Source organism: Procambarus clarkii, chromosome 14 (genome assembly GCF_040958095.1).
Source record: "Procambarus clarkii isolate CNS0578487 chromosome 14, FALCON_Pclarkii_2.0, whole genome shotgun sequence".
Taxonomy (NCBI): domain Eukaryota; kingdom Metazoa; phylum Arthropoda; class Malacostraca; order Decapoda; family Cambaridae; genus Procambarus; species Procambarus clarkii.
Genome location: NC_091163.1, coordinates 3,313,960 through 3,328,160, shown reverse-complemented (window position 1 = coordinate 3,328,160; position 14,201 = coordinate 3,313,960). Strand labels below are relative to the sequence as shown.

Genomic DNA, 14,201 nt, shown 5'->3' with positions numbered 1-14,201 from the left:
AAAGGTTCGATAAAAGTATTGTTAGAATAGCAAAGTTTAAACTCAAGAGGAACACTCCCTATAGTCTTAGTCTTAATTACGGGGCTATTCATGCCCGTGCCGCCTCTTGGGGGGTGGCTTAATCTTCATCAATTAATCCCCGTAGTCACTGATAGGTAAGTAGTGATAGGTAAGAGCCCGGGTTAAATCCCTGGGTGGGACAGAAACGTTTGGGGGCATCTTTCCCTTCACCTGATGCCGCTGTTCACCTAGCAGTAGATAGATACGCCGGAGTTATGCAATTGTTGTGGGTGGCATTTCGGGGGGGACTTGGTGTGGGTGTGGGTGCTGGAGCAGGACTTGGCGTGGGTGCAGGACTTGGTGTGGGCGTGGGTGCTGGTGCAGGACTTGGCGTGGGTGCAGGACTTGGTGTGGGCGTGGGTGCTGGAGCAGGACTTGGCGTGGGTGCAGGACTTGGTGTGGGCGTGGGTGCTGGTGCAGGACTTGGCGTGGGTGCAGGACTTGGTGTGGGCGTGGGTGCTGGTGCAGGACTTGGCGTGGGTGCAGGACTTGGTGTGGGCGTGGGTGCTGGTGCAGGACTTGGCGTGGGTGCAGGACTTGGTGTGGGCGTGGGTGCTGGTGCAGGACTTGGCGTGGGTGCAGGACTTGGTGTGGGCGTGGGTGCTGGTGCAGGACTTGGCGTGGGTGCAGGACTTGGTGTGGGCGTGGGTGCTGGTGCAGGACTTGGCGTGGGTGCAGGACTTGGTGTGGGCGTGGGTGCTGGTGCAGGACTTGGCGTGGGCGTGGGTGCTGGTGCAGGACTTGGTGTGGGCGTGGGTGCTGGTGCAGGACTTGGTGTGGGCGTGGGTGTTGGAGCAGGACTTGGTGTGGGCGTGGGTGCTGGTGCAGGACTTGGCGTGGGTGCTGGAGCAGGACTTGGTGTGGGCGTGGGTGCTGGTGCAGGACTTGGTGTGGGTGTTGGTGCAGGACTTGGTGTGGGCGTGGGTGCTGGTGCAGGACTTGGTGTGGGCGTGGGTGTTGGAGCAGGACTTGGTGTGGGTGTTGGTGCAGGACTTGGTGTGGGCGTGGGTGCTGGTGCAGGACTTGGTGTGGGCGTGGGTGTTGGAGCAGGACTTGGTGTGGGCGTGGGTGCTGGTGCAGGACTTGGCGTGGGTGTTGGTGCAGGACTTGGTGTGGGCGTGGGTGCTGGTGCAGGACTTGGTGTGGGCGTGGGTGTTGGAGCAGGACTTGGTGTGGGCGTGGGTGCTGGTGCAGGACTTGGCGTGGGTGCTGGAGCAGGACTTGGTGTGGGCGTGGGTGCTGGTGCAGGACTTGGTGTGGGTGTTGGTGCAGGACTTGGTGTGGGCGTGGGTGCTGGTGCAGGACTTGGTGTGGGTGTGGGTGTTGGAGCAGGACTTGGTGTGGGCGTGGGTGTTGGAGCAGGACTTGGTGTGGGCGTGGGTGCTGGTGCAGGACTTGGCGTGGGTGCTGGAGCAGGACTTGGTGTGGGCGTGGGTGCTGGTGCAGGACTTGGTGTGGGTGTTGGTGCAGGACTTGGTGTGGGCGTGGGTGCTGGTGCAGGACTTGGTGTGGGCGTGGGTGCTGGTGCAGGACTTGGTGTGGGCGTGGGTGCTGGTGCAGGACTTGGCGTGGGTGCTGGAGCAGGACTTGGTGTGGGCGTGGGTGCTGGTGCAGGACTTGGCGTGGGTGTTGGTGCAGGACTTGGTGTGGGCGTGGGTGTTGGAGCAGGACTTGGTGTGGGCGTGGGTGCTGGTGCAGGACTTGGTGTTGGTGTTGGTGCAGGACTTGGTATGGGCGTGGGTGCTGGTGCAGGACTTGGCGTGGGTGTTGGTGCAGGACTTGGTGTGGGCGTGGGTGCTGGTGCAGGACTTGGTGTGGGCGTGGGTGTTGGAGCAGGACTTGGTGTGGGCGTGGGTGCTGGTGCAGGACTTGGCGTGGGTGCTGGAGCAGGACTTGGTGTGGGCGTGGGTGCTGGTGCAGGACTTGGTGTGGGTGTTGGTGCAGGACTTGGTGTGGGCGTGGGTGCTGGTGCAGGACTTGGTGTGGGCGTGGGTGCTGGTGCAGGACTTGGTGTGGGCGTGGGTGTTGGTGCAGGACTTGGTGTGGGCGTGGGTGCTGGTGCAGGACTTGGTGTGGGCGTGGGTGTTGGAGCAGGACTTGGTGTGGGCGTGGGTGTTGGAGCAGGACTTGGTGTGGGCGTGGGTGCTGGTGCAGGACTTGGCGTGGGTGCTGGAGCAGGACTTGGTGTGGGCGTGGGTGCTGGTGCAGGACTTGGTGTGGGTGTTGGTGCAGGACTTGGTGTGGGCGTGGGTGCTGGTGCCGGACTTGGCGTGGGTGTTGGTGCAGGACTTGGTGTGGGCGTGGGTGCTGGTGCAGGACTTGGTGTGGGCGTGGGTGCTGGTGCAGGACTTGGTGTGGGCGTGGGTGCTGGTGCAGGACTTGGTGTGGGCGTGGGTGCTGGTGCAGGACTTGGTGTGGGCGTGGGTGCTGGTGCAGGACTTGGTGTGGGCGTGGGTGCTGGTGCAGGACTTGGTGTGGGCGTGGGTGCTGGTGCAGGACTTGGTGTGGGCGTGGGTGCTGGAGCAGGACTTGGTGTGGGCGTGGGTGCTGGAGCAGGACTTGGTGAGGACGTGGGTGCTGGTGCAGGACTTGGTGTGGGCGTGGGTGCTGGTGCAGGACTTGGTGTGGACGTGGGTGCTGGTGCAGGACTTGGTGTGGGCGTGGGTGCTGGTGCAGGACTTGGTGTGGACGTGGGTGCTGGTGCAGGACTTGGTGTGGGCGTGAGTGCTGGTGCAGGACTTGGTGTGGACGTGGGTGCTGGTGCAGGACTTGGTGTGGGCGTGGGTGCTGGTGCAGGACTTGGTGTGGGCGTGGGTGCTGGTGCAGGACTTGGTGTGGGCGTGGGTGCTGGAGCAGGACTTGGTGTGGGCGTGGGTGTTGGAGCAGGACTTGGTGTGGGCGTGGGTGCTGGACTTGGTGTGGGTGCTGGTGCAAGACTTGGTGTGGGTGCTGGTGCAGGACTTGGTGTGGGCGTGGGTGCTGGACTTGGTGTGGGTGCTGGTGCAGGACTTGGTGTGGGCGTGGGTGCTGGTGCAAGACTTGGTGTGGGTGTTGGTGCAGGACTTGGTGTGGGCGTGAGTGCAGGACTTGGTGTGGGTGTGGGTGCTGGTGCAGGACTTGGTTTGGGTGCTGGTGCAGGACTTGGTGTGGGCGTGGGTGCTGGTGCAGGACTTGGTGTGGACGTGGGTGCTGGTGCAGGACTTGGTGTGGGCGTGGGTGCTGGTGCAGGACTTGGTGTGGGCGTGGGTGCTGGTGCAGGACTTGGTGTGGACGTGGGTGCTGGTGCAGGACTTGGTGTGGGCGTGAGTGCTGGTGCAGGACTTGGTGTGGGCGTGAGTGCTGGTGCAGGACTTGGTGTGGGCGTGGGTGCTGGTGCAGGACTTGGTGTGGGCGTGGGTGCTGGTGCAGGACTTGGTGTGGGCGTGGGTGCTGGAGCAGGACTTGGTGTGGGCGCCGTCGTAGTATCTGGTATGTGCGAGGCAGGGCAGCGTGTGGGAGTAAGATAAGGGTATACAAGGCCAGACTCCTGTCCATAAAGTCCACAATTTAGGCAGGTTCAACAAGTCTTATAAAAACTACACCAACCTTAGTTGTCTTTAAGCTGAAACAAGTATATTAAATCCTGAAGACTATACAAATATCACTATATTAAAGTATGCCAAAAAATAAACTTAAATATAGTACATATTTTCATATTGGAACAAAGTCTACTTTTAACACATAAATCGAAATATTACGCAAAATTTTTTAAAAGTGATCGAGTAACGGTGTTGAATATTGAAGTCTCCGTTATTAACATATATTTCAAGAGAAAATGGGATCCGGACAAAGGGGGACAGACTGCTGTTATATTAACATAAGTCATATGGAGCCATATGAACAACATATAATATGCAGGCGATGAGTCACAATGACGTGGCTAAAGTATGATGACCAGACCACACACTAGAAGGTGAAGGGACGACGACGTTTCGGTCCGTCCTGGACCATTCTCAAGTCGATTGTGATGAGGAGTTGTTGTTGTTGTAATAGATTCAGGTACCGGGAACAAGAAAGTCCGAGCAGCACGGGCTATGGTGAGCCCGTCGTACTCACCTGGCACAGGAGATATGCTCGCGATATAGTGTTTTGTTTGATGAGGAGATTGATTGATTGATGAAGATTAAGCCACCCAAAAGGTGGCACGGGCATGAATAGCCCGTAAGTGGTGGCCCTTTTGAGCCATCTGTGGAGATCTGTGGAGGTGCGACTGCACCCTGCGTGACGGGAGATGTCTCCCGTGTGATGAGGAGGTAGAGATAGGCAATAAATAGGCAAGAGAGAGCTGATGAGGAAAGTAAGGTGTAGGAGATAGTAGTAATAATGAGAACTGCAGAGGGCATATTGGCCCATACGAGGCAGCTCCCATTATAACCACCGAAGGAGATAGTAATAGGAATAAGAAGAGGATAACAAGGGAGCGTAGGAGAAGACAATGAACAGAAAAAGGGAGAAGAGAGAAAGAAAAGGAAAGAGAAAGAAAGATAAATGGAAGGGGTAAGCTTATGTTAAGTCACGTTTGTTAGAAAGATTAGAGCATTTGAGTATATATTGTGACAGGGAAGAGTCCACAGCAACAAAGCCAGGACTCAAGTTCATGTTGGGTACATTGTGTATAAGAGCCGATTCTACAAGACGGCGTCTGTGTAGAGTAGAGGCAGGAAAGATTATTTTGGAGGAAGACCAATCAATAGGATGATTAGAATCCCTCACATAACAGAAGAGAGCATTGTTAGTGTCTGCAGACTTAACACTTCTCTTGTGTTCTTTAAGTCTGTCATTCAGTGTACGGCCAGTTTCGCCAAAGTATTGGAGAGGACAAGATGAACAGGAAATAGAGTAGACACCAGCAGCATTAGAAGCAGGAGCAGCAGTGTGAACTAGATTGCTACGAAGTGTGTTAGTTTGTCAATAGCTTGTTAGTTAATCACTCTAACGTATCAATGAGTAAATCCGTCGTATTGATGATTCATACAAGTATGATTACTCTCTTTGTGAATTGAAAATGTGTGAAAATCCTGTGTGTCCGGCTTTAGTGGAAGCCTCAGGGAACCCCTGGTGTGTTCAGTAGCACTCCAGGTTGTGTAATTCAAGTTCAAGTATGTTTATTGAGACAAAGAAAAAAATACATATCAAAGGGATAGAGTAACTTAGGCTATTTCTACCCCCCCCCCCCTCTCCTTTTTTTGGTGCAATTCCTGATCACCTTATGTGGTGGTGTAGTGTGTGTGTGTGTGTGTGTGTGTGTGTGTGTGTGTGTGTGTGTGTGTGTGTGTGTGTGTGTGTGTGTGTGTGTGTGTGTGTGTGTGTGTGTGTACTCACCTAGTTGTGCTTGCGGGGGTTGAGCTCTGGCTCTTTGGTCCCGCCTCTCAACTGTCAATCAACTGGTGTACAGATTCCTGAGCCTATCGGGCTCTATCATATCTACACTTGAAACTGTGTATGGAGTCAGCCTCCACCACATCACTGCCTAATGCATTCCATTTGTCAACCACTCTGACACTAAAAAAGTTCTTTCTATTATCTCTGTGGCTCATTTGGGCACTCAGTTTCCACCTGTGTCCCCTTGTGCGTGTGCCCCTTGTGTTAAATAGCCTGTCTTTATTTATCCTATCAATTCCCTTGAGAATCTTAAATGTGGTGATCATGTCCCCCCTAACTCTTCTGTCTTCCAGCGAAGTGAGGTTTAATTCCCATAGTCTCTCCTCGTAGCTCGTACCTCTCAGCTCGGGTACTAGTCTGGTGGCAAATCTTTGAACCTTTTCCAGTTTAGTCTTATCCTTGACTAGATATGGACTCCATGCTGGGGCTGCATACTCCAGGATTGGCCTGACATATGTGGTATACAAAGTTCTGAATGATTCTTTACACAAATTTCTGAACGCCGTTCGTATGTTGGCCAGCCTGGCATATGCCGCTGATGTTATCCTCTTGATATGTGCTGCAGGAGACAGGTCTGGCGTGATACCAACTCCCAAGTCTTTTTCTTTCTCTGATTCCTGAAGAATTTCCTCTCCCAGATGATACCTTGTATCTGGCCTCCTGCTCCCTGCACCTATCTTCATTACATTACATTTGGTTGGGTTAAACTCTAACAACCACTTGTTCGACCATTCCTGCAGTTTGTCTAGGTCTTCTTGAAGCCTCAAACAGTCCTCTTCTGTCTTAATCCTTCTCATAATTTTAGCATCGTCCGCAAACATTGAGAGAAATGAATCTATACCCTCCGGGAGATCATTTACATATATCACAAACAAGATAGGACCGAGTACAGAGCCCTGTGGGACTCCACTGGTGACTTCATGCCAATCGGAGGTCTCACCCCTCACCGTAACTCTCTGCTTCCTATTGCTTAGGTACTCCCTTATCCACTGGAGTACCTTACCAGCTACACCTGCCTGTCTCTCCAGCTTATGTACCAGCCTCTTATGCGGTACTGTGTCAAAGGCTTTCCGACTGTCCAAGAAAATGCAGTCCGCCCAGCCCTTTCTTTCTTGCTTAATCTGTGTTACCTGGTCATAGAATTCTATTAAGCCAGTCAGGCAAGATTTACCCTCCCTGAACCCATGTTGTCGATAGTGTGTGTGTGTGTGTGTGTGTGTGTGTGTGTGTGTGTGTGTGTGTGTGTGTGTGTGTGTTTACTAGTTGTGTTTACTAGTTGTGTTTTTGCGGGGGTTGAGCTTTGCTCTTTCGGCCCGCCTCTCAACTGTCAATCAACTGTTTACTAACTACTTTTTTTTTTTCTCCACACCACACACACCCCAGGAAGCAGCCCGTGACAGCTGACTAACTCCCAGGTACCTATTTACTGCTTGGTAACAGGGGCATTCAGGGTGAAAGAAACTTTGCCCATTTGTTTCTGCCTCGTGCGGGAATCGAACCCGCGCCACAGAATTACGAATCCTGCGCGCTATCCACCAGGCTACGAGGCCCCTGTGTGTGTGTGTGTGTGTGTGTGTGTGTGTGTGTGTGTGTGTGTGTGTGTGTGTGTGTGTGTGTGTGTGTGTGTGTGTGTGTGTGTGTGCGTGTGTGTGTGGGGAGGGGGGGGGGAGGAACACTCTGCATCGCCATAGATTCGAATCCACATCACAGCTTCTACATATTTTTTTCCTATTTGATTTACGGATTATAAAAATATACACATACATTGATCTAATTACTCCTATAGCATTTGTGTTTGTTATAATAATATATGATAATTTGTGTTAATGTTAACACGTGGTTTAAGTAGCAGTATAGTAGTTTAACTAGTCTTTAAGTAATTGTTCTTCATTCTTGCTTGTTCAGTTAAGAACAAGTTCAAAACCTGTTCATCATTATAACATGAGCTACACAACCTTCAACTGGCAGCCAAATATCACACCAAGTTCAATTAAGCCGTAATTGTAATTATTATTTAAATTGAACTGATTGAGTCATTGGTAACTAGGGGTAAGCCAGGAACCAGTGACGTCACGGATCAACACAATGGCAGTAGCCTATAAGCGCTCAGGATTATGTATGACGTTACGGGCAACTGGATCTGCAGAAGCCAATCAGCGACGAGGTCTACATGACGTCACGGACACTCAAATCTGCAGCAACCAATCAGCGACGAGGTCTACATGACGTCACGGACATTCAAATCTGCAGCAACCAATCAACGGCGAGGTCTACATGACGTCACGGACACTCAAATCAGCAGGAACCAATCAACGTCGAGGTCTTTATGACGTCACGGACACTCAAATCTGCAACATCCAATCAGCGACACTTCTCGTATGCCTGTGAGTACATTCACTCAGGTGATACGAGACATATTTTGACAGGAATTGCAAACTTTGCAGTGAAAACGCAAGTTGTTGTTGTTGTTTCAGCTACTGGGAACAAAAAGTTGCAAGTAGCACGGGCTATGGTGATCCCTTAGTGGACTGACCCGGCACAGGAGCGGCGATGAAGCGAGGATTCGTCCTGTCATTTATTTTGTTGTGGTGACACAAGCTTTTGTTGAGGTGACACAAGCTTTTGTAGAGGTGACACAAGCTTTTGTAGAGGTGACACCAGCTTTTGTTGAGGTGACACAAGCTTTTGTAGAGGTGACACAAGCTTTTGTAGAGGTGACACAAGCTTTTGTTGAGGTGACACAAGCTTTTGTAGAGGTGACACAAGCTTTTGTTGAGGTGACACAAGCTTTTGTAGAGGTGACACAAGCTTTTGTAGAGGTGACACAAGCTTTTGTAGAGGTGACACAAGCTTTTGTTAAGGTGACACAAGCTTTTGTAGAGGTGACACAAGCTTTTGTTAAGGTGACACAAGCTTTTGTTGAGGTGACACAAGCTTTTGTAGAGGTGACACAAGCTTTTGTTAAGGTGACACAAGCTTTTGTTGAGGTGACACAAGCTTTTGTAGAGGTGACACAAGCTTTTGTAGAGGTGACACAAGCTTTTGTTGAGGTGACACAAGCTTTTGTTAAGGTGACACAAGCTTTTGTTGAGGTGACACAAGCTTTTGTAGAGGTGACACAAGCTTTTGTTGAGGTGACACAGATCCGGGCATCTGCAGTTCCCCCCCCCCCCTCCGCTACGATACCAGGTTGATAGCATACCTACCTTGAGGCTACCTTGAGGTGCTTCCGGGGCTTAGTGTCCCCGCGGCCCGGTCGTCGACCAGGCCTCCTGGTTGCTGGACTGATCAACCAGGCTGTTAGACGCGGCTGCTCGCAGCCTGACGTATGAGTCACAGCCTGGTTGATCAGGTATCCTTTGGAGGTGCCTAACAGCAACGTGCAGAACAGACCCGGTGATGGATGAGTAGAGGTGCCTTGGGCGTAGTGTGAACACTGTGTGAACACTGTGTGAACACTGCGTGAACACTGTGTGAACACTGAGTGAACACTGTGTCAACACTGCGTGAACACTGAGTGAACACTGTGTCAACACTGCGTGAACACTGCGTGAACACTGAGTGAACACTGAGTGAACACTGAGTGAACACTGCGTGAACACTGCGTGAACACTGAGTGAACACTGTGTGAACACCAGAGGCCTCCCCTCCCCTAGGTTGTTCAATATCCTCCCAGCAAGCATAAGAAATATTGCCGGAACAAAGCTGGACTTGCAAGAACAAAATTGAGGCGATTCTGCAGGCAGAAATAGTCAATAACACAAAAAGATACTCACACATAGTCTGGTTGATTGACAGTTTAGAGGCGGGACCAAAGAGCCGAAGCTCAACCATCGAATGCAAAACTAGATGAGTACACACACACACACACATAGGGGCCTCGTGGCTGAGTGGACAGCGCTTGGGGGTCGTAGTCTTAATGCTGTAGTCCTGAGCAGGACTTTCTTGCCCTTTGTTTATAAGGACAGGCTGTTGCACCATTCCATCCTCATAAACAAAGGGCCAAAGTCCATTCCATCCACCCGCCATACCCCCCCCCCTGCTGTTTATGAATGCAAAACGGTTTACACACGACTCACAACTGCTGACGTCCGAACACTTCCGGAACAAGTGCTTCACTGACGACTTGTGTTCGAACCACAACGCTGTAAATGCTTCACCCACGTACTACAAATACAAATAATCGCCAACAGAACCTAAACACCTAACCTAACCAATGCCTCAATATGCACAGTATGCTAATATATAACAATATTAATATATATTTTGAGGACAGTTATGAAACAACTGAAGTCACTCATTCTTTAGAGAATTTTATGTGTATCGAAAACAAATGCAATGTCTATCATATTGTGACATCTGGCATCATGGGCGCCAGACGCATGCGCTCCGAGCCTTTCCTTGACGCCCTCAGTTGCCCTTCAGCCGTGGGAGGGAGAAGACTGCTGCTGCAGTGCTCGGCATCGGGCAAAACATAACAGTTGAGTTTTTATATTAGGAATTTTAAATATAGTTAAAATGACTATATAAATAGGATACAATTTTAATATGAAGTATAATAAACTAAATTTAAATTTATTAATTAATAAATAGACGAAGATTTAGTTAGAAATAAATTGAAAATTAGTAATAAATTATAAGATCAAGATTTACTAATAAATAAATTTGAATATATTTTAATGTATTTGCAAATTGTGAAAAAATTGATATTAAAGACAGCATAAAAGGGCAAATCTCCATTTATCAGAATTCCGAACCTATTCGACTTCAGAATGGTTACTTTTTTTCATTTTCATGTAATTCCCTTTCAAAAATTATTTTATATGATGCCCGTATCATCATATCAACGATGATAATGATGACATCACCATCATCACCAACTTTAATAATAACAACAGAGTTAAATTCTCACTGAAAAAAAATATACAGAATTCAATCCTTAAACACCAAAATTGTACATAAAATAAATCCCTTTATTTTATGAGTTGCTGCCTAAATCGTGGTTTAAACGACCTCATTTCCTCCCGATAAACCCCCAAGGAGTCGGGTTTATGTCTGGCCTTGACCAGCGGCTGTTCATAAACCGGGTTTATGTACTGGTGGAATGAGGTCTTTAACGTCTGTGATGGGTATATGGAGTGTGCTTACAGCTGTTGTGTAGCTATAGACCCACACACACACACACACATACACACACACACACACACACACACACACACACACACACACACACACACACACACACACACACATACACACACACACACACACACACACACACACACACACACACACACACACACACACACACACACACACACACATCAGTATATTGGGCAACTGAGAGAGAGAGAGAGAGAGAGAGAGAGAGAGAGAGAGAGAGAGAGAGAGAGAGAGAGAGAGAGAGAGAGAGAGAGAGAGAGAGAGGGGGGGGAGAGAGTGAGAGAGAGGGGGGGGGAGAGAGAGAGAGAGAGAGAGAGAGAGAGAGAGAGAGAGAGAGAGAGAGAGAGAGAGAGAGAGAGAGAGAGAGAGAGAGAGAGAGAGAGAGGGGGGGGGGAGAGAGAGAGAGACAAACAGACAGACAGACAGACAGAGATCACGATAAGGCTCCGCTGTTTCTTTGTATCTGTCTAGAGAATTCTGGGAGGGAACATTGAGAGGCAAGAGGCGAAATCTTTTATGGTACAGTAACAGAAGAGTGATTCCCTCTGAGAATCTTGTATGTGGTGATCATGTCTCTCCGAGCTCTTCTGTCTTCCAGCGACGTGAGGTGCAGTTTCACGCAGACTTGCCTCGTAACTCAAGCCTCTTAGTTCTGGGACAAGTCTGGTCCTCCGTGAAAGTACCTCTGAACTTTCTCCAGCTTCGTCTTGTGCTTGACAAGGTGTATGTGTGTGTGTGTGTGAGTTAGGGTACCCGGCGGTGCCCGGGTCTAGCTCCCTCTTTGCCTCCTCGCCAAATCTTCCTACAATCCCCTTCATCATTTGTTCTTTCTCCTTCACCCTTCTCCCTCTTCTTCCCTCTTTCTAACCCCTCCATTTCTCTCTCTCTCTCTCTCTCTCTCTCTCTCTCTCTCTCTCTCTCTCTCTCTCTCTCTCTCTCTCTCTCTCTCTCTCTCTCTCTCTCTCTCTCTCTCTCTGTCCTCTCCCTTTCTCCCTGCCTAGGCTCTCCCAGAGTGAGTTAAGAAGTATTAGAATCTAAGGTGCTCAAAGTCTGCTAGGGGTTACCCTAAGGCTAGTGGGTGCTGGGGTGCCAGTAAGGGGGGTGCTGGGGTGCCAGTAAGGGTGGTGCTGGGGTGCCAGTAAGGGTGTGCTGGGGTGCCAGTAAGGGGGGTGCTGGGGTGCCAGTAAAGGGGGTGCTGGGGTGCCAGTAAGGGGGGTGCTGGGGTGCCAGTAAAGGGGGTGCTGGGGTGCCAGTAAAGGGGGTGCTGGGGTGCCAGTAAGGGTGTGCTGGGGTGCCAGTAAGGGGGGGTGCTGGGGTGCCAGTAAGGGGGGTGCTGGGGTGCCAGTAAGGGTGTGCTGGGGTGCCAGTAAGGGTGTGCTGGGGTGCCAGTAAGGGGGGTGCTGGGGTGCCAGTAAGGGGGGTGCTGGGGTGCCAGTAAGGGTGTGCTGGGGTGCCAGTAAGGGGGGTGCTGGGGTGCCAGTAAGGGGGGTGCTGGGGTGCCAGTAAGGGGGGTGCTGGGGTGCCAGTAAGCGGGTGCTGGGGTGCCAGTAAGGGTGTGCTGGGGTGCCAGTAAGAGGGTGCTGGGGTGCCAGTAAGGGTGTGCTGGGGTGCCAGTAAGGGTGTGCTGGGGTGCCAGTAAGGGGGGTGCCAGTAAGGGTGTGCTGGGGTGCCAGTAAGGGTGTGCTGGGGTGCCAGTAAGGTGTGCTGGGGTGCCAGTAAGGGTGTGCTGGGGTGCCAGTAAGGGTGTGCTGGGGTGCCAGTAAGGGGGGTGCTGGGGTGCCAGTAAGGGTGTGCTGGGGTGCCAGTAAGGGTGTGCTGGGGTGCCAGTAAGGGTGTGCTGGGGTGCCAGTAAGGGTGTGCTGGGGTGCCAGTAAGGGTGTGCTGGGGTGCCAGTAAGGGTGTGCTGGGGTGCCAGTAAGGGGGGTGCTGTGGTGCCAGTAAGGGTGTGCTGGGGTGCCAGTAAGGGGGGTGCTGGGGTGCCAGTAAGGGTGTGCTGGGGTGCCAGTAAGGGGGTGCTGGGGTGCCAGTAAGGGGGGTGCTGGGGTGCCAGTAAGGGTGTGCTGGGGTGCCAGTAAGGGGGGTGCTGGGGTGCCAGTAAGGGTGTGCTGGGGTGCCAGTAAGGGGGGTGCTGGGGTGCCAGTAAGGGTGTGCTGGGGTGCCAGTAAGGGGGGTGCTGGGGTGCCAGTAAGGGGGGTGCTGGGGTGCCAGTAAGGGTGTGCTGGGGTGCCAGTAAGAGTGTGCTGGGGTGCCAGTAAGGGGGGTGCTGGGGTGGCAGTAAGGGGAGTGCTGGGGTGCCAGTAAGGGTGTGCTGGGGTGCCAGTAAGGGTGTGCTGGGGTGCCAGTAAGGGTGTGCTGGGGTGCCAGTAAGGGTGTGCTGGGGTGCCAGTAAGGGTGTGCTGGGGTGCCAGTAAGGGGGGTGCTGGGGTGCCAGTAAGGGTGTGCTGGGGTGCCAGTAAGGGTGTGCTGGGGTGCCAGTAAGGGGGGTGCTGGGGTGCCAGTAAGGGGGGTGCTGGGGTGCCAATAAGGGTGTGCTGGGGTGCCAGTAAGGGTGTGCTGGGGTGCCAGTAAGGGTGTGCTGGGGTGCCAGTAAGGGTGTGCTGGGGTGCCAGTAAGGGGGGTGCTGGGGTGCCAGTAAGGGTGTGCTGGGGTGCCAGTAAGGGAGGTGCTGGGGTGCCAGTAAGGGTGTGCTGGGGTGCCAGTAAGGGGGGTGCTGGGGTGCCAGTAAGGGTGTGCTGGGGTGCCAGTAAGAGTGTGCTGGGGTGCCAGTAAGGGGGGTGCTGGGGTGCCAGTAAAGGTGTGCTGGGGTGCCAGTAAGGGTCTGCTGGGGTGCCAGTAAGGGGGTGCTGGGGTGCCAGTAAAGGGGGTGCTGGGGTGCCAGTAAGGGGTGTGCTGGGGTGCCAGTAAGGGTGTGCTGGGGTGCCAGTAAGGGTGTGCTGGGGTGCCAGTAAAGGGGGTGCTGGGGTGCCAGTAAGGGGTGTGCTGGGGTGCCAATAAGGGTGTGCTGGGGTGCCAGTAAGGGTGTGCTGGGGTGCCAGTAAAGGGGGTGCTGGGGTGCCAGTAAGGGTGTGCTGGGGTGCCAGTAAAGGGGGTGCTGGGGTGCCAGTAAAGGGGGTGCTGGGGTGCCAGTAAGGGGTGTGCTGGGGTGCCAGTAAGGGTGTGCTGGGGTGCCAGTAAGGGTGTGCTGGGGTGCCAGTAAAGGGGGTGCTGGGGTGCCAGTAAGGGTGTGCTGGGGTGCCAGTAAGGGGGGTGCTGGGGTGCCAGTAAGGGTGTGCTGGGGTGCCAGTAAGGGTGTGCTGGGGTGCCAGTAAAGGGGGTGCTGGGGTGCCAGTAAGGGGTGTGCTGGGGTGCCAGTAAGGGTGTGCTGGGGTGCCAGTAAGGGTGTGCTGGGGTGCCAGTAAGGGGTGTGCTGGGGTGCCAGTAAGGGTGTGCTGGGGTGCCAGTAAGGGTGTGCTGGGGTGCCAGTAAAGGGGGTGCTGGGGTGCCAGTAAGGGGTGTGCTGGGGTGCCAGTAAAGGGGGTGCTGGGGTGCCAGTAAGGGTGTGCTGGGGTGCCAGTAAG

At 52.7% G+C, this 14,201-nt stretch overlaps 1 protein-coding gene across 1 annotated transcript; it reads right to left on the bottom strand.

The window, feature by feature from the left end:
* Positions 1-244: 244 nt before the first annotated feature.
* On the bottom strand, positions 245-4,251 carry LOC138364660 (mucin-2-like). The gene is made up of 2 exons (XM_069324636.1): positions 4,156-4,251; positions 245-3,586 (listed from the first exon to the last, which is right to left on the bottom strand). The coding sequence occupies exons 1-2, from the start codon at positions 4,249-4,251 to the stop codon at positions 245-247; spliced, it is 3,438 nt and encodes a 1,145-aa protein (XP_069180737.1).
* Between the last annotated feature and the right edge of the window lie 9,950 nt (positions 4,252-14,201).

Coding starts and splice junctions, on each gene's coding strand:
- LOC138364660 (XM_069324636.1), bottom strand. CDS start 4,251: ATGCCCGTGCCACCTTTTGGGTGGCTTAATCTTCATCAATCAATCAAT. Junction 3,587..4,155: donor GAGCATATCTCCTGTGCCAG/GTGAGTACGACG, acceptor CTTTATGGACAG/GAGTCTGGCCTTGTATACCC.